Source organism: Sinocyclocheilus grahami, unplaced genomic scaffold, assembly GCF_001515645.1.
Source record: "Sinocyclocheilus grahami isolate Dianchi unplaced genomic scaffold, SAMN03320097.WGS_v1.1 scaffold346.1, whole genome shotgun sequence".
NCBI lineage: Eukaryota > Metazoa > Chordata > Actinopteri > Cypriniformes > Cyprinidae > Sinocyclocheilus > Sinocyclocheilus grahami.
The window spans coordinates 383,113-408,077 of NW_015505525.1; the positions used below are offsets into that span (position 1 = coordinate 383,113).

Consider the following 24,965-nt stretch of genomic DNA (forward strand, 5'->3'; position numbering starts at 1 on the left):
GAGCTAAATCGTGGCTACATATAGACCATGTCATGAAATGACACTCATGTCTTTGTAGATATATTATTAGTGTTTGGCGCTGTCTGGCCAAACACTACAGTGAATCAGGTTTGACTAGAAGTGGGCTACAGACAGCCGCTCGGACTACGAGCTAAATCGTGGCTACGCACAGGCTAAGCACTGAACATGTCAAAGAAATGAAACCAAACACCTTGTAAACGTATGTACTTATGGTTTCCTGAGACGTTCATATACAAGAGTCCAACTGAAGCAAAGCAAATATAAATGATAATTACAAATTACTGTATAATTGAATATAATACAAGAACATTTCAATAATGTTACTTTCTGTAAAATTATATAAGTTTCAACCACACAGTCTTTCTTCATAACCTTACCATGTAATGACACAACTACAGATTTCAGCAAACGTAAACGCACACAGTAGTTAAGTGGCCTGACACCGTTTTGCTGTTTAAAGAGCTGTCAATCAGACAGACAGATGCAATTCTTCAGCACACCAATTTCAGTGATTTATGACAGGTATACAGTAAAACTGGTGCAGCAGCAATTAGCAAAACCAGAAACCCTACTAGTTATTTTCAGCATTGACACAGATAGATCCACTATATCACAAACTCAAACCCAACAAACATAAAAGAATAAAATATAAAATGCACAAATAATGACATAAATATGAACCCATCTTCAAACTAACACGCAGCAGGATTTATGACTGTTTGTCAGGGTTGGCTTTTGTGGCTTCCTTGAAGTCTGGGTTCAGCAGAGTCATAAGATCCATCATGGCTTGACTGATTTGAGACCCAAACTTATGAGAGTCCTATAAACAAGAAAAATTAACATTGCACTTTAATTTAATATGCTACATAATCATAGCATTATGAAATAAAATCACCTATCTTTCAAAACAGGACACCAAATGCCTGTTAAATATAAGAATAATAAATCTTGAAAGTTAAGCCTACTCTACAGTAACTGAACTTACAAAAAAAAACAATGCACAGAACAAACAAGATGCATAAAACAAAGCCATAGACACTAAAACAAACAAAAGATAATATGCGCTTTTATTTTATATTATAAATAAATTATTTTGGATTCATAATATTATTTTAAAATAGGAACTGTATGAACAATATTCATATACTTCAGATTTATTACTTTTTTGTATTTTGTAGTTTACTTATTTTAACCGCTTTATATACATTACAATATGTCAGTGTATTAAAAATGATCTTGATGCAGCTTCATAAAAAAGGCAAAGGTAATTAATTGATCTGAAAGTGCAAGCATGATTTTAAGACTGTGTAGTGATGTAGGGTTGTTTTGCTCTTACAGTCTCTGTGCAGGAGTGCTTGCAGGACACATGGAAGTTAATCATTTCCTCGCCCATAATGATGTAAGATACACCATAGCCATCATCAGCCACCTTACACAGGAACAAAACATGAACACAGTGAACGCATGAGTGCTTCTACCTGTTTATGTGTGTGTTGATCAGTTACTCACCGGACCAAATCCTCCTCCCAGCGAGATGAACTCAGGATGGTTGACCAAATCAAACAGCTCCATCTGTTGCACAGGGGTCTGAGAGGTGGAGAGGCGCCAGGGCTCTGACAACACCTGCAAGTCCCATACAGCCACACACACAAATGAACCAACAACTTCATGCACACACATCCATTTAGCCATAAATGCCCTATAAATCACACATTAACATTTTAAACAAACAATTAGCTACCAAATGAATGTTTATGCACTAGTTTAGTTAGAGAGTGATTCATTTTATTCTTTGAAGCTATTAAACGACATCTTAGGATTGTTTGAAGACTCATTGGTGGTTTTTGAGAGGTCAAAGATAAGATCTTTGAAGAAAAGCAGGTTAGACATTTTTTGGGGTGGTTTATTAAGATGATCACATCCATGACTGCACAAAATGAACCAGTCTCCCCAATACAGACAAACACTAACCTCTTTAAGGAAAGGAGACTCTACCCCCAGGTATTTTGAGACCACATATAGGCAAAAGAGGTGCCTGTCAATGCCAGATCCAGTCATGGCCAGACGGTAGAGGTTCTGATGCTTCTCAGCAGCCTTTCGGAACAGCTTGCGGCAATGTTCTCTGTCCTATGAATAAAAATCAGGCAAAATGAAATAACTGCCATGCGAGATGTTACATGACAGTGCAAAGTAATTATGGAGGGCTGTGGCATAAAATGAAGAACGCAACTATCAATGTATTCAAATAAAATAATAAAATGTTTAAAAATGTAATTTAATTATACAATAAATAATAAAAGAATCCTTTTTTCATGCAAATGCTAAATAGTATTTTTATAAAGTATTTACAAATACAAATTGCTTTTCTTTATTATTTAGCCAAATTATTTTCTTTATCAATTAGCCAATCAAGTTATAAAACAGGGCCCGTATTCACAAAACATTTTATCTTACAACTAAGAGTTCTCCTAAATGGCAGTAAACGTTTTTAGCTAAGAGTTTTCTCTTAAAACCTATTCACAAAGCAGCTGAGACAAACTTTAGACAGAAGGAATAGACAGAAGTCTTAAGCTAAGAAGGGTAAGGGGGCGGGGTTGACCTCGTTGCTAGAGATGATGTCAGCACGCTTACTAACTATGCACACAGTGATTGGCTGATAGTCTCTGTCAGAGATTTATTCATAGAAATATTGTAGAGCGCAATATTATGTTGCCATATTCAAATAAAGGTTTAAAAATAAAAATACATGTTAATTGCCACATTCAAATAAAGATTTTAAAATGCAGGCTAAGTGTCCCTAATTAAACAAGTATATGTTCAGCTTATTGTCAGCCTCTTACACGTATGCTTCTCATAATTAGTGAATATGCATATACACAGCCTTTTAATTAACAGAGTAGAATAATCATGGCTGATAGTAATACATGCAAATGTAAAAATTTTTTTAAATAAACTGGACACAAGAATAGCTGTTAATTCTTGCTCAACTGGTATATGAAAACAAGGATATAATCAAAGGAAAATTTGGAGTTGGGATAACCTCCAAAACCAAAGGCGATACCTTTTTAAAAGGTCATTATCATCAAATGTTTCTAAAATATTTACGTTCCCAGGCAGATTGCCGGCAACAGCCATTTTAGGATAGTTTGTGGTTTGGTCTTAGTGACTTAGGAGTCCTCTTTAATACTCTTAGAGCTAAAATTTAGGAGTCCTAAATTTAGGATTGACACGCCCATTATTTTTAAGATTTTCTCTTAAATCGGCGAGTTATGAGCTACTTTTAGCCCTAAGACGTTTTGTGAATATGGGCCCTGGTCTTTTTTTGACCATTTGAGAAGTGATTTATTCATTTATTTTATTTATTACATTTAACTACATTTTTGAACATGAAATAAACAGTTTAAATGTCTATTTATTCATCAGTCATATTATATTTTTATTTTTTAACTAATAAATTGATCAATTATTTCTTCATTTTTATTTTTAGGTGGCATTCCTCCACTGTTAATCCGTGCAATGCTGTCAGTAAGAGATGGAAATGGAAGAATTGTTGGATTTCAGCAAGCTCCAGTCACCTGAGGCATTCTGATAAAAATCAATGTGAAATGTACACTGCTGACAGGGTTTCAACAGTTCCTTCTTTAAAAAGTCCCCGAAAGGTAGAAGGAAGAATTGTAAAGAATTCAAAGTAATGACGTAACCTCTCCTGCTTCCAGTGCGAGGACAAAGGCACAGCTTTCATTGGAGCTGGATCGTACGGTCTCAGTGCGACCCTCACGAAACAGACGAGTCATGGAGGCTTCATAAGTCAGACAGAAAGTCCCTCTATCCTAAAGGTCAAAGAACAAATGAGATAGTGGTCTAGAAAATAACTTCCTGTGTAATTCATATTATATTAATTTTAGCTGCACTGCCAGCAGAATGAGAGTATGGACACATAGTGGGGGAACTATGACGTCACTTTGTAGGCGGATCGGCTGTTAGCATTGCACTGGTTCCCTCGACAAAAAGCCTATAGGATTTTTCCATAGGCTTTTGAATTATCGCAAAAAAATAAGCTCCGTGTTCAACCATAGTTCATGAAACTTACACGTTTTGTCCATCAAGATAATCTTCACAAAATAATATAACTTTATATATAAAGTATAAAATAAAATATAATTTTGAAGCCTAAATAAAAGCGCCAGAACTTAAAAGCTAAACTTAGGCTATAAACTAACTACAGCACCGTCGCTCGCCTTTAACGTCACCACCACCATGCTCCCATTTTCAATAAGTTTCAAACTTATTTCAGTGAAAAATATTTCCTCTCTATATGAATTTGAATCCACGCTACATGAACCTTTTCATATAAACTGGAATAAATATAAAACTAGAGCCAAACTAAAACTAAAATGAGACATTTATAATAAACAGTATAGTGAATAAATGAAATAATCATAACTAAAGGACATATGAAGCACGTATTTCTATACATTTTGACATAAGGTGCAATAAAAGTCAATAAATTCTTGATTAATATGAATATTTAATTAAAAACGTGTCTCCACGTACTATTCAATTTAACATGGCTTTAAGCACTATGCATCATTAAAGTTTCACTTTCACCTCGACTAAGCCGGTAAATGTGGTGTTTACATGGAATAATCGTAATATGAGTTTACCTTATGGTACGAACCCAGAGTCTCCGTATCAGCAGGAAAGCGATAAAATGAGCATCTTCCATCCGAACACTTGTTGCATTTCGGAGCAAAGCAAAAAAACAAAAAAAACCCCATTGCCGAACAACAATATAAAATGCGGGAAACTATTAACTGGTTATTCTAAAATTAATTGTATTACAAATTATACTACGACTGGAAAATACTGTAAATTGCTAAACTGTTTCGGCGTGATGACGTTGAATGTCTCCGACAGCGCCTGTAGTCCCATTTAGCAACTTGTTAGCAACCGTCTTTTTTAAGAAACGTGACAGTTAAAAAAATTCACGAGTGGGGTGTAACTGGTGTGTTTTATGTCGTAGAATATAACGTGAAAGTATCTTGAGCCTGTGTGAACCACAGACCTTATTTTAGGGATTTAACCAAAATCCCATTAAAAAAACCCATTGACTCTGGGACGATGTAACCGGATGTGCTAAAATGCGAACTCGCTTCTGGGTTTTTGCCTTCAAAGTGACATCATAGTTCTACCACTCTATTACATGAGACAAATAAGAGGAAGTCCCTTCCCAGGGCCAAAAAAAATGGCCTATTAAGAATGTTGACCTTTAATACGTGGAACTTTTCTCATTCATATTTATCATCATCAATGCTTTCTCCTTGTCAAGATGATGAAGATGTGAAGTACCCTATAGTAGGCCAGCTGCAAGGCCAGCTGCACAAAGGAATCTGGGCTCATTTTCATTTTCTTGATGCAGCCTTTCCCAAACTCTCTGAAGGGAAACACATGACAGTCCACATCATCAGCCAGTGCCTGCGCAACAGCAAGAGACTCGGACACATGCGTCTGAACCTACAGAAAGACAGGGGAAAGAGGAGATCAGTGTGCTTGTGATTGGTTTTCATTCATTTGGGTTCTCGAAGAACACTGCTGAATGTTGTATTAGTGATGACAACACTCACATGAAATCAAAAATACAGTTGGCAACAAGTCATGCACCGTGATCATGGATTAGCATGGAGGAAAATAGAAATCCTAGTTTTTATAGTTACCCATTCGCTTCTGTAGGGAAATGAAGAGAAATATCCTAGGAAAAATACTCCTAAAGGTTTTATGCAATTATAAATTATATATTTTGCCAGTCAACTGAGTAAAAGAACATCATAACACATGATGATACAAGACACACTTGGAATGTCAGCGCATGTATGACTGCGGAAGACTTTCTTTCACAGCTTTTATTACAGGTACTAATATTAATACAAAAAAACTTCCATCTGATGGGATTGCATTCTCCTACAGTAAAGCAATGCAGTTTGGTTTCCAGCATTCTTTAAAATATATTTTTCTGTGTTCTGCATAAGAAATAAATGCACAGAGGTTTGGAGCGACATGAGAATGAGTACATTTTCAATTTGGGGTGGAGTATCCCTTTAAGAATACTTTGATAATGTGCTATAAACAAAGATTTAGGGTGCTTTCACACTAGCACTTTTGGTGCGCACCCGGGTTCGATTGACGTCAGAGTTCGGTACGTTTGGATGATGTGAACGCGGTCTTCCGAACGGGTGCGAACCGTACCCAAGTCCGCTTAAAAAGGGGTGGTCTGGGGTACGGTTCGCTGCTGATGTGAACGTAATCGTACCAAATCGCGGAATTGAACCGCTATCAATGGCGTATTATTTGATAAAAATGTGTGTTTGTGTGTGTTTCACTCACTTTCCTGATGAGCGTGACTGATGCGCTGTAGGCAGAGAGCTATATATCTCATTTCTGTTCGCTTCAGCGTTCTTTATAGCATTTGCAGTAAATTCGTAACACAGACATAAGTGCCATTATGTACTGAAGCTTTGGAACCAAAACCAACGTTTCAAAAACATAAATATAAAATTGAAGACACATTTTGCCGTCTTCTCCTGCCCCGTCGTTACTAAGCAACGGGGTAAACAGATGCTGGTTTGATGATGCAAACGAACCGCGGTTCGGACCCAAATAATATAATGTGAACACTTAAAATACTTAAGAATGATATTAATACCAACTGTTCTTTCTGTTTAGAAAAAAAAAACCTTATCAAAAAACCCTGAAACTTCTTTACATTTATTCTGAAATTGCTCTTACACAACATCATTTTGGTGTGACATTCTTGATTTTATAAAATGTTATGTGAATCCTAATTTTGAGTTTACTTATAGAAATTTAATTTTTGGCTTTCATGAATGTGAAAGAAAAGGTGATACTTATTTCATAAACCTTATTTTCCTGTTAGCTAAATATCATATTCATAAATGTAAATTTTCTAAATGCAAACCTCTTTTTTTAAGATTCAAACTTGAAATGAATTTGTATTTTGAATCTATTGAGTTCTCTCAATAAGAACAATGGCTTTGCTGAGGGACTTGGCACTTCCTCTGGACTGAAAGACTGAATGACCCTGGACTCTTGATGTATTGTTATGATTTGACATTGATGACAATTGTCATTGTTTTTTCAAGCATTTAAAAAATAATAATAATATAATGTGAACACAGTCCAGCGGGGGCAGGGGGAGTGGGGAGCAATCAAACTCGGGTTCGGACCAGGCAATCGAACCAAGTGTGAAAGCACCCTTAAAGTACATTTTTACAGATATTTTACATTGTGTAAAAGAACTTGTGCGCTGGTATGTCCTTAATATCATGCAAAACATAATTATTGTATCATTGTCATTAATGCACGCACACAAGGAAGTTGACACAAAAAAAACCCTGCTTATTTGCAAGAGACCTAGACCCTGAGAAGAGGCAGCAGGGAAAATCCCTGATTGAATGGATACATTTTCAGACCTTCAAGTACCACAGTGATTTGACAAAGTGCCATGCAGAGCAGCATTAATAATAATAATGTAGTTATTATAGTAATTATAAAAAAATAAATAAAAAATAATGATTCAATTTCTAAATAAAAAGGCAAACGACCTGCATACATACTGTACATGAGCCAGTGCAACATTACTGAACCTTAAAGATATGAAACTCTTATAAAGGTTTCCCTTCAATACGGGAACATCAGATTACACTTACTTAGATAAGATTGCCTGGCTGTGAACTGTACAAAAAGTTGTTTAACTCTTACGTGCTGCCCTGCATTCAGTGGTGAATGTAACAAAGTAATTTTACTTCGTTAGAGTGCTTAAGTATTTTTTTAATGAATCTGTACTTTATTTGTGTTTTTATATTTCTGTCAACTTTCACTTTTACTCCACTATATTTCCTAATTAAAATGTATACTTTTTCTTTGATACATTTCCCCGAAGCATTCGTTACTACAAAATTAAGTCGGAAGAACAGACTGCAAGAAAGCAGGTTTGATGAATCATTGGTCTGGCACTCGCAAGTTAAGACTCCTAAAAAACACCTTTGCTCATGTGCAAACAAGTTCTCGCACAACCGCAGTTGATTTTATTTACCACTCAAGTCGAGGCTGGGGAGTGCGATTTAGGGTGCTTTCACACTAGCACTTTTGGTGCGCACCCGGGTTCGATTGACGTCAGAGTTCGGTACGTTTGGATGATGTGAACGCGCGGTCTTCCGAACGGGTGCGAACCGTACCCAAGTCCGCTTAAAAAGGGGTGGTCTGGGGTACGGTTCGCTGCTGATGTGAACGCAATCGTACCAAATCACGGAAGTGAACCACTATTAATGATGTTTTATTTGATAAAAATGTGTTTGTGTGTGTTTCACTCACTTTCTTGACGAGCGTGACTAAGCAACGGGGTAAACAGCTGCTGGCTTGATGACACAAACGAACGTGTGGCGTATATTTGTATACTTTTACTATCTAATCAATCTCAGCATACGTTCATTTTGTGTCACTATATGTTTGCCTCACTAAGGTTAAATTATGCCTTATGTCTTTCTTTGGCCTGCGCTCTGGAAGTGATCTGTTAATTCTGCTAAACTTTAGTTAAAACTGAAACTGAAACTGAAACTAAACTATATAAAAACTAAATAAAAATGCATTCACAAAATAAAAACTAAACTAAAACTAACAAAAATATGAGTGAAACTAATAAAAACTAAACTGAATTGTATAGCAAATTTGAAAACGATATTAAAATAAAACTAATTTAAAAATTCAAAACTATATTAACCTTGTTTCACACTTGGTTCGATTGCTTGGTCCGAACCAGAGTTCGATTGCTCCCCCTGCCCCCGCTGGACTGTGTTCACATTATATTATTTGGGTCTGAACCGCGGTTCGTTTGCGTCATCAAGCCAGCAGCTGTTCACCCCGTTGCTTAATAACGATGGCGCAGAAGAAGACGGCAAAATGCGTAGCAAGGCTCTCTTCAATTTTATAATGAATACGAAAACGATTATTTATTTTTGATAATTATTATTTTATTTCAGTTAGTTTTTCAATACCTGTTGTTAGTTTCGTTTCGTTTTAGTTTTTCAAATATTTTGACGTTTTTATTTTATTTCAGTTTACGAAATAGTTTTTTCATCAATCGTTTTAGTCTTAGTTTTAGTTTTCGTTTACGAAAATAACCTTGGTGTGAAAGCACCCTTAGAGTATATCATCTGTGCTAATATTGTAAGTGTTGTTTTTTAACGATGTGCGATCTGACATTATCGAGTCTATGGCCCTGTCCCAAATGGCACCCTAAACCCTTCCTCTGAGTCCGCACTTTCGTGACGTAATGCCGCTTTGACTGTCGGGTAGAAGTCTGCTGCAGAGCTCGCCCCAGTGCGGGATCAGCAGAAGTGCAGATCGAGGGCGCATAACGGCCGCAAATGGGGCACTTGCGAGCACCCTTCTGAATGCTAAAATGACGAATGGGACACCCTACGGTCTCGTGGACTTAACGGACACGTGCACGCGGCGGCCATTGTAAGTCCGTAAGACCGCAAGTGCACATGAAGTGTTCCATTTGGGACAGGGCCTATATCACAAAAACACCCAGAGAGAGTGCACGCATACACCACGTGATTTAGTCTATTAAAACACATTTAGCATCATCAAAAATCAAAGCATTCTAAATTGTATGCGGCAAAAATGCCTTTTTATGTCTTATATTTATTTAATTTAATATAGTTAATCTATATCACACAAACAGTGCCGTTTTTCCTCCAGATAACAGCATGATAACAAATGTAATATTGATTTTATACAAGTTTAATAAAGTTAGCATCAAATGACTTACATTTTAGACACAATATTGCCTCAATTTCGCCAATGAAAATGGTTCCAAACAAAGATCACAGCACTGTTTTGTGTGACTCTGAGTAACACACAGGACGGTGCTTCCTAATTGAATGAATCAGCTTTTTGCGCAAATCAGTTGAATGAATGATTCAGTGACTCACTCATTATCACAGTAATGCATCGTTCCTGAATGAATCAGCCGTTTGAATGAAGCGTTTGAATCTCAATGACTCACTCATTAACAGTGACTTGCTGCTACCTACTGGTGGTTTTAATTTCACATTTCAACTATTTTTCATGTTTTAAATCATTACAAATATCAGTATTCAACATTTTATCTTTAAAATAAAAGCATTATTTATGCATTTGTAACTGCAGGTTTAATGCATCCATGTCCCCTCTGAGCTACATTAAACTGTGTAAATACATCTAAATGCTACTTCAGATGCAGATTCCATTTTTGCGAGAAATGTTTTCTTATGTTGGAATGAAAGAGACTAAGTACCGGATGAAGTGGCTCTTTTGCTAACCCAAAGATACAAAATGTAAGAAAGAGTTCAAACTGAACACAATCTTGCTGCTCCTTTTGCATTCTGCATTTACTTGTACTTTTACTTTCAATACTTAAGTACAATAAATATCATATACATTAAAACTTTTACTCAAGTAATATTATAAACGGTGACTTCAACTTCTACCAAAGTTATTTTCTGGTAAGATATCTGTACTTTTACTTAAGTGTGGCTTTCAGGTACTTCATCCACCACTTCCTGCATTAAAACAAATATTTTAAAAATGCTTTATTACTCTAGACGTGTAGCCAAGTATGGTGTCCCATACTCAGAATTTGTGCTCTGCTTTTAACCCATCCAAGTGCACACACACACACACACACACACACACACACACACACACACACACACCTGGAGCCCAGGGAGCAATTGGGGGTTCGGTGCCTTGCTCAATCTTACAGAGAATCGAACCTGCGACCTTTGGGTTACAAGTCAGACCCTCTAACCATTAGCCCACAACTACCCCTCATTTAGTACAATTTAAAAATAAAATTAAGAAACAAATTAAATGCATTATGTCAAAAAGAAAAAAGAAACTATTGGCTAAATATTAAATTAATTAATTAATAGACATTTCAAATTCGCAAATAGAAGAAAACAAAAAGCCAAAAATGCTTTATTAAATTAAATGCTATTTAAATGTTGCCTATTGAAATAAGTTAAATGAGATCAACTGATAATTGATTCCATAATTTGTATTCCTTCCATTACCCATTAGCATACAGGCATTGCACATATCTAGCCAATTATAGTGCACGAGAAGGTGGGATCCAGAGCGAACGGTTAAAGCAATGCAAAAAGAGAGCACATCAATAGGAAGACAAGGCCAAAATGCAGACATTTCAGGCAATTTAGAAATCCTGACCAAGACATGTCTGTGAAAAAAGAGGACATTTAGTCACCCTATCATAGTCCTTCATACTACTCAGCCTAGTAAAAGTAAAGTCTAATGTGTCAAAGTCCTAGAAACTCTTTAAAATAAAGATGCAATGCATGTCCTCGTCCAGGCAGATTCATAACATGTCCTGTTCCTATTGTAACTTCTTATTTATTGCCTTTAGGGCTGCACGATAACGCGCATGCGATATTTAATGGGCATCTTGCCAGTAAAGCCGGTTCTGTAATCAGCAATAAATCTCCATCACGTGCGTGCTTTTACATGGAGCAGCATTTACTACACAGAGCCGTTGTTCATTGACAAGTTGCAAAATATGATTGTGGTTTGTGGTATCGTGCAGCCCTAAAGGCAATAAATAAGAAGTTCCAATAGGAACAGGAAATGTTATGAATCTGCCTGGACGAGGACATGCATTGCATCTTTATTTTATAGAGTTTCTATGTGATGGAGATTTACCGCTGATTACAGAACCGGCTTTACTGGCAAGATGCGCGTTAAATACCGCATGCGATTTATCATGCAGCCCTAATTGCCTTAATGGTGGATTCAATGGGAATTTTAAATGCTATTTTCTTTCAACTACTTTCTATTTTGTGAAGTATAACAATCTTTCACTGTGCAACAGAACTATTTTCTTTGTTTTTTCTCAATGTGATGGATGATTAAGGGAATTTTGGCCTTTGTGTTATCTCATATTTATAGTCCTGTGAAACAGGAATTCATGGCTGGACAGTTTCATGTTCCTAGTCAACCTGGTGTGCTAAAAAAATTGTAAATATGAAAGGGAATATATATATATATATATACAGTGGGTACGGAAAGTATTCAGACCCTCTTTTTTTACCTAAATGATTTTAGCAAATGGCTGCAATATAACAAAGAGTGAAAAATTTAAGGGGGTCTGAATACTTTCCGTACCCACTGTATATACTGTATATATATAAATTCCCTTAATCATCCATCACATTGAGAAAAACCAAAGAAAATAGTTACTGTACTTCACTTTCATTTGTTTTACTTGTTGAAAGGTTAGATTTTTGTAATTTTTATATATATATATTATCAAATAAAATAACAGTCACTTTAGGGGGGAAAAAAGCATTGCTTTTATGGACCAAACAGACCCTAAAGTGGGCATATAATTATTAAAACAGTAATGCATAAACTTACTGCGTTTTGCAGCATCAGGAAATCTAACCTAGAACTGATAAGTAAAAGGTACTGAATTTATATTCATGTTCTCATCCTTCAGACATATGAAAATGAATCTATCTTCAGAACATCATGAAAGTTGAGGAAGAAGGAAGAAAATATTATTTGTGTGTGTGTGTGTGTGTGTGTGTATGTGCGTACATGCACGGTTTGCAATCATCCTCAGATCTTATGAAGCCGATGTGTCACATGACATCAGTGACATTCCAAGAATTGATGAGGAACACAGAAAGTGTACATTGAGAAAAGAGAAAGCTTTTCATCTTGCCTGCAGCGGTATGTCCCAACTCAACCGTTGAGGAGGTGGTAAGGAGTGCTCAATCTCTCCCCTGCAATTTCCATCCGCGGTGTAACCCAAATGAAATGCGTCTGTGGCCAGAGTGAACTAAGAGAGTGAAATATACAATCTGAAAAACATTCAACCCAAACAAGACTGCTTGCACTTTTAAGTATCTAGTATTTAGTATGTCTGGAGGCGTGAATGGAATGTCTTTTGCAGAAAACTGCTGTAGAGGTCGTGAAAGTGGTCTTTGTCCTGAACAGAACACCCACAGACACAGACAACAGTATATTCCAAAATCAGTGATGTAAATGTTTTAAAGGACATGGGCAGTGGGCCGGTGACTAATATTGAAACTTGAACCATGACGTTTGATGTATGATGAAGGCCAATTATATTACTGCTCTGAGACTCCCACACTTACCTCCCACAGGTGGGCCACTATAGGAGCATCGGCCCAAGAATGTTCTGCATTCAACCCATTCTTTCCATTCTTATACACCACGACAGACAATGACTTATCAAACCACCTGAGGGAAGGAGGACAGAAGTTAAGCAATGTCCTGGACATGCAAAGTTTCTTATTACAAACAAGTTATGCTACTCTCTCACCTGTCATAGCATTTTCCGTGAAGGAGGGATTTTGCATAGCGGTCCAAGTTCACGGAGGGATTTTCCCCCATCATGCCTTCTTCCTGATCATCTAGCGTGACAAAGAAGGCCGCTTTCTCAATGCAGTCCAGTGAGCGCTTGTTAACTCCAGAGCTGAAGAACTGCTTCCTCACCTGAGCCCAGGGCATCCTGACAGGACAGAGCCAAAGAAAAACAGTATATGACACACACAAAACAAATGTCTCATTAAAGCTTTTTTTATTCAGCCATCACAGATGTAACTGATAAGGAAAAACTTCCTTGTAGACATCTTAGTGAGATCTTAATAGGTGGGGAAAAACTTGAGAATGTTAGTAAGGTAATATCTGGCTTTGAATCAGGAAGAACATGCATTTGCCCATGCTTCTATTCTATTGTTGATTTACTGTAAAGGTCCTAAAATATGGATTAAAAATATTTTAACTAATAGGATTTTTGCTGACTCTGTCTGACTATTTGGAAAACATCTGCTATGTATCAGTCTGAAGTAAACTTGGAATATACCACCATAATTATTAACAATAAGTTTAGCTCACTGTTCTGCCAGTTGAGGTCCAGGAAAAAAGTTAATTAAAAAAATATATATTGTAAAGAAAATAAATAAATAAATCATTTACTTCTTAAAAATGTATTTCATTTTTAATACAGCAAATTTAAAAAAGCTGCTTTTAATCTCTGTAATTATTTATTTACATAATATCTTCACCGTGAAATTTTCTCAGATTCCTACTTGTCATGGTTCTTATTACGTTCAAGTAGGTGTGGCATCATGCATGACCACTGACAAAAGAACATGCTAGCCAATATTGAAAATTTGATTTGAAAAGTACTTATTTAGTGTGAGTGTCACTTTATAAACAAATACCATCACAACTTCTAGAATGACTCACATTTGATCTAGGTCACAATTGAACAAGGAATTAGTAATGTATTAAAGTAATCATTACAAGCTTAGACAGCTCCCATGAACAGTCTTTCAAATGAATAACAGAGATAGTGCCTTTTCAAATAAAATGAAAGACAGATATGTAAGGGATAGATCCTGACAGTCAATACACAAACAAGCACTGCTTTATGTTTGCATTATTTATCTCTAGTCTGAGGTTCATAGAGGTGATGTGAATGGCTGATCTCCATTAAACTCTCAGAGGATCAGCACTGTATATAGCAATCAATCGGTCTTTGTCAGGTGACGTCACACTCACGAGAATCGAAGTACATTTTGGGTATCTCCGCCATTTGTAAGGTATCAAAGTCGAGGTGATCTTTAGTTGGAGAATTGTCTTTTTCCATTTGATTTAAAATGGTACGTTCTTGTTGTGTTAAAGTCTGCAATAGTGAATTACATGATAGAAAAGGTAAAAAACTCACCACGAAGAAAGATATTTTAGGTCTCACACTTGATAAAAGACTAATCAACAAGAGGCATCGCCGGGTCAGATGACCTAGGTTGCAGCGGTGATATGCAAAATCATCATATTTGCCAACATATCTCCGGTTATGTTCGTTTACCCTCGACATTTTCATAAAGGTAAGTAAGAGATTTTTTTTAGATGTGCTTATTTTCTGTTTTCTGAAGTAGCCAACATTATATTCACATGTTATTTAGGGTCAATGCTATTAAGACAACCAGGGAGCAGGTGAGCAGAAACGGGTCATGTACCATGAAACGTCTTGCAATCGTTTTATGCATAGGTGTAAAGAGTTATTTTATTTCACTAACGTTACTGAAATTAAATTTTGTTTTTGGGGGTTTTGTACATTTTTATTTCATATAGTTAGGCTAGGTGTGACTAAACAGTAAGTGGGAGCAGTTAAGAAAAAAAACACCAGCTGAGACGATGACCTACCAGGCTGGAGGAGGTGGTCGGCTTCACACGACACCACTCAGTTTCACTAACTGAATGTAACTTACTTGTGTGTGCGCAGAAGAAAACTGACTGCTGTGGCGTAAACTCAGGATGTCTGATAGTTTTTCAGTGATCTTAAAGTAAAGCATTATACAGGTATGCTAAACGTGGGAACCTTTATTACATGGGTTCTCAACTCTGGCCCTTGAGGTCCACTTTACTGCAGAGTTGAGATCCGACCCTAATAAAATACACCTGCACAGTCTTCTACCTACAAGCACTATTTAGTATTTGACAGATTGTCTAGCACTTCTAAGAATCCATGCAGGAAGGGTCATCAGAAATGTTTGGCTGAAGCATCAAATCATCTTATTATTATTAATTTATTCAGCTTTCTTTGTAGTACTTGCACTGTCCACTTAAGAAAACAGTGTGTTGATGATTCATCATGCTTGTCACATCTTCTGTTATGCATTTTGAAACTGATTTTTAACACCGTGTTGCATTAATAATAAAGTATGTATAATGCCATTTTCATAAATGTGTTTTTGATTGTCTCCTTGTTATTAGTACTTATCAGTACTTGTTATCAGCCAAATGAAGTACGGAAAATTGTGAACAAACAGGGTAAGGTTTAATGGTAGAGACTCACATGATGTACAGTGGGGAAAAAAAGTATTTAGTCAGCCACCAATTGTGCAAGTTCTCCCACTTAAAAAGATGAGAGAGGCCTGTAATTTTCATCATAGGTATACCTCAACTATGAGAGACAAAATGAGAAAAAAAAAATCCAGAAAATCACATTGTAGGATTTTTAAAGAATTTATTTGCAAATTATGGTGGAAAATAAGTATTTGGTCAATAACAAAATTTCATCTCAATACTTTGTTATATACACTTTGTTGGCAATGACAGAGGTCAAACGTTTTCTGTAAGTCTTCACAAGGTTTTCACACACTGTTGCTGGTATTTTGGCCCATTCCTCCATGCAGATCTCCAGATCTCCTGTAATGTTTTGGGGCTGTCGCTGGGCAACACGGATTTTCAACTCCCTCCAAAGATTGGGGTTGAGATCTGGAGATCTGGAGTAATATAACCCCATGAATGTAATGCATTTGTACTTATTTTACTATTTTCTTTTCGGGATCTACTGGGACAGTGATAAAGATCTACCAGTCGATCGCGATCGACGGGTTGGCGACCACTGCTCTACGCCATAGAAGTGTAAATGAAAACCGATGCACAGCCTGTGTTGTTGTCCACGTCGATATGCAATTACACATGCAGACCGCTAGTCTGCAGTGTCCACGCGGGCATGATGCTGGTGTAACCCACAGCATCAAGGCAAAAGCCGAAGAAGAAGCAGCTTGTCGGTGGAGCATCAGCCTTGACGGCGGCAAATAAAAATATCTAAGAACAGATAATTTATTTAAAACTACAAAAAAGGAGACGACAACGGAACTGGAGAAGATGGCACTCTTTCAATCTCCACAAGGTCTTGTACCATGGCAGAACAACATTTTTTGTCGTGGACAATTAAGTGATGTATGCTATGTTGTATAATAAATAAGACACTTGTTCTTTGCTTTGTTTATTTTAAATAAGTATGTGTAACATTAAAGTATATTAAAGTGCAAAAAAACACACACAAAACTCAAATACATACAGAGGGAGGGGTTCTAGCAGACCAATCACAGCGCTTGCGGTCCACATCGAATTGACGTGCTGTTACATTTTTGGAGAGGTGCACGTCAGGCTATGCCGAAGGCTATGTGTGCTACACACAGCCTATTGTGTAGCTATGGCATAGGTTCAATGCAGAAGTATAAATTGGGCTTTAGAGTTTTCTATTCCATTGATTTGTGACCATTATTTATTTATTTCATATTGCTGACTGTTTGATCTTACATGTAAAGCTAATTTTGACAGAAAAGGATTACACACTTTTGGTTTGATAGCAACTTTGTTAAGTAAAGATAGCAACATTTCAGTTAAGTAAATTCAAATTTGGGTTAACTTTTTGGCTTTGTGGTGAGTTGTGTTTCTTTTTTCCTGGGTTGTGACGGTGAGGAAATTTTCCCACCGGTTAATCGACGTGTGACAACACTGGTAATACCGGTATCACCGCGGGTGCGTTCCCTCTTTTCCTCGCTTTCCTTCGCTTTTAAATAGCTTGTAAAAGCTGCATGCGCATTTTACTTTCACTTTCAAATAGCGGCAATTCGGAGTAAAGGAATTGTCGTTTTTAGTTCGTTAGAATTTTCCCTCTTTTCCTCGCTTTCCTTCACTTTTAATCGTGCGCTGTGTCATTTACATTTCACCAGGTTAAAATAATATCTCAAGCTTTATGCTTGATTTATTTGTAACACAAATTAACCTCAAAACCTTTTCAGCTTTCTCTTTCTGCAAATTGTAAGGTGTAGCGATATGATGACAGCACCCAAAATACTATCAAACACTCCAACGCAGCTCCATTCTTTGCGGAAGATGGATAAAAAGGCGCACAGGAAACAAAAACCTTGAAAAATGATATATGATCCAGCTGGCTGATTCCCACGAGACTAATATTATCACAGGACCTTTCTTTCTTTTCTTTTCTTTTATTAGCTGAAAGCAAAGGCACGCTACATTCACGCGGAGGCTTCAGTCTGTTGCGCAAAAGCAAAGGCTGATAACGAGCGAAAACGGGCAGAAATATTTGCGTGCTATCCGTGTTCAATTATGGGAGTTTAATACGTATCTGCATGAATATGTGCCTTAGCCTACCACTGAAATTACCTGAGCAGTTGAATTATTTTTCTAGAAAACCTTGCTTATTCTATAACGTGCATGTACTGCATGGACGGGGCAAGAACAAAGTATAAGCGTTTAAAATGCATGTATACAGTTCAGCTGAAAGCTTACCCAGTTGAACTACCACATTTTGCTATAGGTTTGATTGCATCATATAATAATTGCTGTTAATAGTGTTCATCGTCTGTTTTATTACGTCTTAAATTGATTTTTCCGTACATTTGTACACATATGTATACATATGTACATTAACTGACAGTCACCACTGATAAACTACCACTAAATATTGTAGAAACTTAATTGGCTGTAAAGTTGCTTTGCAATGATTTGTATGGTGAAAAGTGCTGTACAAATAAACTTGACTTGACCATTTAGCGCCCAAACTCTGGAATAACCTACCTAACATTGTTCGGGAGGCAGACACACTCTTGCAGTTTAAATCTAGATTAAAGACCCATTTCTTTAACCTGGCTTACACATAACACACTAATACGCTTCTAATATTCAAATCCGTTAAAGGATTTTTAGGCTGCATTAATTAGGTCAACCGGAACCAGGAACACTTCTCATAACACCCGATATACTTGCTACATCGTTAGAAGAATGGCATCTACGCTAATATTAGTCTGTTTCTCTCTTATTCCGAGGTCACCGTAGCCACCAGATCCAGTCTGTATCCAGATCAGATGGTAACTGCAGTCACCCGGATCCAGTACGTATTCAGACCAGATGGTGGACCAGCACCTAGAAAGGACCTCCACAGCCCTGAAAGACAGCGGAGACCAGGACAACTAGATGAGCCACAGATACAGATCCCCTGTAAAGACCTGGTCTCAGACGACCACCGGGACAAGACCACAGGAACCAGATGAGTCCTCTGCACAATGTGACTTTGCTGCAGCCTGAAATTGAACTGCTGGTTTCGTCTGGTCAGAGGAGAACTGGCCCCCCGACTGAGCCTGGTTTCTCCCAAGGTTTTTTCTCCATTCTGTCACCGATGGAGTTTTGGTTCCTTGCCGCTGTCGCCTCTGGCTTGCTTAGTTGGGGACACTTCATTTCCAGCGATATCGTTGACTTGATTGCAAAGATACTATTTAAACTGAACTGAGCTGGATGATGACATCACTGAATTGAATGATGAACTGTCTTTAACTGAAAAATTAGTGTTTACTATTGTCATTTTGCATTACTGACACACTATTTTCCTAATTAATGCTGTTCAGGTGCTTTGACACAATCTATATTGTTAAAAGCGCTATATAAATAAAGGTGACTTGACTTGACTTACCCATTTTGACTTGCTGTTAATGCTGTTAAATTGAATGTAAGAAACAAACTGCCTGCTTACATGACCACAATGTTACAAACAACAACACTGAAATAAGAGCTTATGCGATGAAAGTTGTGTTCATTACTATATAGCAACAGTCGGCTCACGAAGCGTTTTCTTTCAGAATATTCATAGGATAAAAGTAAAAACTGTTGCATTTTAAGACGTTTTAAAATCTACATTTTCTGGTCTGCCTCAACTCCAGCCGTCTAACAGCGCTTATCAATGTCAAAAAGATTGAGATGACCAATCAAATCAAAGAAGAAACCGAGTGTGGCTCTTCAGTGAAGGTACAAAGTAGCTAAACGTGTATTAGCTATTTTACAATTGTTTTACAATGATATAAACGACCAACAATATCCAGTGATGCAAACTATTAGACTTTTTTGAATTGAATTGAATGTAGGCCTGTCGTTTGAGATTCATGTAATTCATAGCCATGGTCTAATTTAATTGAATGTGACGACAATAGCATTTTTCTGTTTTGCGTTTTCAACATATTAGGAATACAAATAAAATTGAATGGTGCATACTTTAAAATAAAAATATTATTTGCAGTTCAGATTGATTACTTTACAAAAAAATCATATTCTTGTTCTTTTACTGTTCTTTTTTCTTCTTTAATTTACTCCCCTAAATCAATTTAAATCCTATATTTATTTAGTTCCTTTAAATAAATACCAGTACCATAGAGGTCTGGTCTTTATTTTCCTCAAAACAATTGGTCCCTCCAATGTTCTAGAGTAGACATTATTACGGCCTTGTTTGGTATAGGCTTAAGTAAAAAAAACTTGGTTAAAAGAATCACCAGTGTAGAAACATGATCCAGAGAAAGAGAACAAAGAGGAATGTTTTTTACTATTCAGTAAAGAAAAAAAAGTTTATTTTGTTGCGAAAGTTAATGATATTCTATGGTTCGCTATAGGCTGCCCACAAAAGCATGATATTGCTCTTTTTTCAGGGTACATATAACAACAACACTGCAACAAGTTGCATAGTTAAAATAGCAATATCTAGTCTAAATTTCTAGACTGTATCTCACCCCCTCCCCACCCTCCACAAAAAATAAAAAATAAATCGCCTACTCAGGATATCTACCCGCCCACCCTTCTATAGCGATTAAGAACCGGGCCCAACTTTGATGAATATCTATGTGTTCTCATCACAATGATGCACAAAACCTCTTTTCAGCACATTTCAGCACTTTCTCTGGGTGATGGATGGAGCTTTCATGAGCAGATGAATTACATATTATATTCAAAAGATGCCTGACCCAAGCACTTAATCCTCAACCATTCAAGTCAACATGGAATGGTAATAACAATCTACTTTACTTTAGTAAAAGTCAATGAAAAAAAAACTGACATTTTATCCATTTTATCTTTTAAATTTTAATTGGGGGATGATGGTGGATGCTCCACTCGTTCTTCTCACTTTTCCCATCACATATCACAATAGAATTTATTTTCAATAAAAATGAAGAAAATTTTCTAAAAGTGGAAGTAAAGTGCCTAACGAGTGTTTAATAATGATAAAAGCATTTATAATTTTAACAAATATAATCATTTACACTCTATGTTATTATTGCATCCTTTTAATGTACAACAATACTGAGGTGCAAATTTTATGTATCTGCCAGTATAAAGTATAAATAGCATCTAATTATTATTTACACTTATTGCAATGAACTGCTACTTTTACATGGTAAATAGAATATATCACTATTTTCACTAAGTGTAAATAGCATCTAGAGCAATTTGCACTTATAGCCTACTGTAAATAGGATATATCGATAAGAAAGTATGCTAATTCCACTTAGTGTAAATAGCCGCTGCAGTATTTTTCTTACCCTATTGGCAGATAATTTATAAAATAAGAAAAATGCACTTAAATTATTATTATTATATTTTTCACCTGTGATATTATAAAAACTAAACTTGTATTGACTGAAGTATGCAGACGTCTTTCTATCGGGAGCTGTTGCCATGGTGAATCGTAATATCGGAGCTCCATTAATCATGGCTTTTCATAGTCGTGGTGTACGCGCTAAACTCAGTCTCAACCTACTCAGAGTCGATTGAACTAACTTAATTCAGCTATTCTGATACCGAAAACTCAGAGTTTCCCATCTCAGAGTAAGTCAACTCAGAGTTCAAGTTTTAACTCAGAGTTGGTTGAACCTCCTTATTGAAACGGGCCCCTGGAGAACATTCAGCCTGTAATTATTTACTGTTTTTATACAAACTCCAAGGTCATGTAGAAATAACATTTGCCATCTGAATCGACTTTTCAGAAAGTGCACATTTTGGTTATAACAGAGACATGTGAAGTGAGGCAACATTGAGAAGCAAATTGAGCCAAGATAAACAAATAAAAAAGGGTCTGCTGGTCACACAAAGCTTTAAGATGACTTAAGAAGAATTTTAACACAAGGCATATGTTACATGTTACACTATAGTTACACTATAGTTAGGATACTTTAAGGTGTTTTATGGAGTTTGACAGACCCTACTCTGCTCACTTTATGGATTCGTTTTTTTGGAAAAGAGCAGTGTAAATAATTTGTGTCATACTGGTTTTGAATGATAAAGGTAAGTGACTGAATAGTGACATAATTTGTAAGTGCAATCGCTATGAAATGATTTATAAAAGTCCTTAACTGTTAAAGCTGCAGTCCGTAACTTTTTTTGGTTAAAAATGATCCAAAATCAACATCTGAGCAAGTAGGCCTATAACCAGCCAGTGTTCAAAACTATCGCCTTACTTTAGCCTGATTCACAACGGTTAGCTTATAATAGTGTTTTCTAATTTGAGTGGTACGGGTAGGTTTTCGCGGGAAATTCGAGCATGCCGCTGCGTCATTACGTCACTTCTGTAAACATAAAGAAGTTGTCCCGGCTACTAGGCTATAGCATTTGAGAATCCCACAGGTGGCGGATCGTTTATAGCCTTTTCTCACAGCAGCTGGAATAATTAAATGTATCATTTTGATGGCGGATTGCAATCCAGAAAGGATTATGTGTTTATGAAACACATGTGAATTAAATTAAATTATATTCCAGTTTTAAATGTGCTTCAGATAACAGATAGCCTGGGATTACACAAGATTTGTATTTTAAAGACAACCAGTTCGAAGGGAGCATAATTAGCTTTTTGGGTTAAAAGAATTTCTTAATATGAAATTCGAGTGGTATGACAATTAGAGATTACTGTACACAAATTGAAATCTACTGCTTATACACACTATACTCATAGTCACGCAATGCTGATGTTGTTAACATTAACAATTTGAGAATAAAGTATAACGATAATAATAATTTGCACGGTTTGATGTGATATGAGCTAGATTTAATCTAGTTTAATTTAGATTTAATCACCATTGGTAGCGCGATTTATTTTAATGCTTTTTTTCCTCAGTTGGTCCGAACAAACATGGCAGACTTGTTACTTACTTGTTCAGATGACAATATCTGGTAAAAAAATTTAGTTTGAGTCATATTCCAAGACGTAGGCTAGAATCTGTGAGTGCAAAGTACATTATCCACATCGGTGCGGTGACTGACTGCCACACATTCACCTCAAAACATTAGATTCATCCGCGCTGGAGCCGTGCCGGACCACAACCCATGCAAGGAAGATAATTCCGCACACAGCTGCAATTGCAGGTTTTCAAACAGATATGGTGACAAAGAGGCAAAACTTACGGACTGCAGCTTTAAATATCGAGTGGTATGACAATTAGAGATTACTGTACACAAATTGAAATCTACTGCTTATACACACTATACTCATAGTCACGCAATGCTGATGTTGTTAACATTAACAATTTGAGAATAAAGTATAACGATAATAATAATTTGCACGGTTTGATGTGATATGAGCTAGATTTAATCTAGTTTAATTTAGATTTAATCACCATTGGTAGCGCGATTTATTTTAATGCTTTTTTTCCTCAGTTGGTCCGAACAAACATGGCAGACTTGTTACTTACTTGTTCAGATGACAATATCTGGTAAAAAAATTTAGTTTGAGTCATATTCCAAGACGTAGGCTAGAATCTGTGAGTGCAAAGTACATTATCCACATCGGTGCGGTGACTGACTGCCACACATTCACCTCAAAACATTAGATTCATCCGCGCTGGAGCCGTGCCGGACCACAACCCATGCAAGGAAGATAATTCCGCACACAGCTGCAATTGCAGGTTTTCAAATAGAGATGGCGACAATGAGGCAAAACTTAAGGACTGCAGCTTTAAAATGAAATTGTGAAAATTATTGCAAATATGGTGAGGGAATTTTTCTGAAAGGTTTGCACACTGTTTACAGAAATTTCTGCAGTTAATGGATTAACTGATGGATTCACTTTTGTAAACAATCTAACTTAATAAATTAACTTAATAAGTGAACCTTAAAAGGTTAATAAGTGCAATATTCACATTGAATTGTGCGCAGCTGTTATAATACATTGCATTATTGATCTACTCATTCTTTATAGCATTTCCTATAGAGTAATATTAAAAGTCTATAAAAAACAAAAATGGAAGTATGTAAGGACCAAAAATTATAAACAAAACTCTAAACTCTCTTATATTATCGCTTTTTATCACGGAGGAGTTCCCGTGTGCAGTATACTGCACACTTGATGATGCTTTTCCTTCACTGATTGATCCAACTAAAAATAACTTTAATTTTTGTTATGTTAAAAATGTATGTAGTCACAGTTTATATTTTTACAGCATTTAATAATCTTTGTTAAAGTTAGTTAATAAAAATACATATCCTCATTGTTTGTTCATGTTAGTTCACACTGCATTAACTAATGATGTTACAACTTTTGATTTTTAAAAATGTATTTAAATGTATTAAAATGTAGAAATGAACATTTACTAAGATTAATAAATGCTGTAGAAATATTGTTCATTATTTGTTCATGTTTACTAGTGCAAGTAATGTTAACAAATGAAACCTTAAAGGGGCAATAGGTGATTGTCTTCAGAAACATTTTTTGTTATGCTGGTTGAAAGTCTTCACATCCCGATAGCAATCATTAAGTTAAGTGGTCTAAATGCATTTATCTGTATTTATATATTCTGTGGAAGGCGTAGGACCAAGAAATGTTCGTCCAATCAAAATGCTCGGTCCGAGCATTTTAATTGGCTTTCCTACCTGCCTGTCAACATATGTATTTGCATACCTCTGCGCACCCTGTTCGTGCAGACAGAATACGTCATCAGCGCGCGTTCACACCGTGCAGACAGAGCAAGAATGGCAGACAAACATCAACAAGCCGATCTTCCTTCATGGTACTGTAGTACTTTTTCTAACTGTACTATAAAGTTTTCTCACTGGTGAATGACACATGATGTAGCCCAGCGGTTCCCAATTCCAGTCCTCGCGCAAGGGAAGCAGGGGAAATTCGGAACATTCATTCACGGGTTTGCGCTGTGCAGCGTCTTCACACACAGACAAAACTTACTAGAGAAGTGTGAAGTGTGACATAATAT

The 24,965-nt window shown here is 36.5% G+C and overlaps 1 protein-coding gene across 1 annotated transcript in view; it reads right to left on the bottom strand.

Annotated features, from left to right (window-relative positions):
• Nucleotides 1-369: 369 nt before the first annotated feature.
• The window catches only part of cpt1a2b (carnitine palmitoyltransferase 1A2b), a 35,264-nt gene continuing 10,668 nt past the window's right edge, over nucleotides 370-24,965 (bottom strand). The window contains exons 11-19 of the mRNA XM_016228998.1: nucleotides 13,448-13,636; nucleotides 13,260-13,365; nucleotides 12,824-12,940; nucleotides 5,371-5,535; nucleotides 3,723-3,851; nucleotides 1,993-2,148; nucleotides 1,531-1,644; nucleotides 1,358-1,450; nucleotides 370-841 (exon numbers count right to left, since the gene is read on the bottom strand). Coding sequence (XP_016084484.1) covers nucleotides 731-841; nucleotides 1,358-1,450; nucleotides 1,531-1,644; nucleotides 1,993-2,148; nucleotides 3,723-3,851; nucleotides 5,371-5,535; nucleotides 12,824-12,940; nucleotides 13,260-13,365; nucleotides 13,448-13,636 — 1,180 coding nt within the window. The 3' untranslated portion in view covers nucleotides 370-730. The remainder of the gene's footprint in view (nucleotides 842-1,357; nucleotides 1,451-1,530; nucleotides 1,645-1,992; nucleotides 2,149-3,722; nucleotides 3,852-5,370; nucleotides 5,536-12,823; nucleotides 12,941-13,259; nucleotides 13,366-13,447; nucleotides 13,637-24,965) is intronic.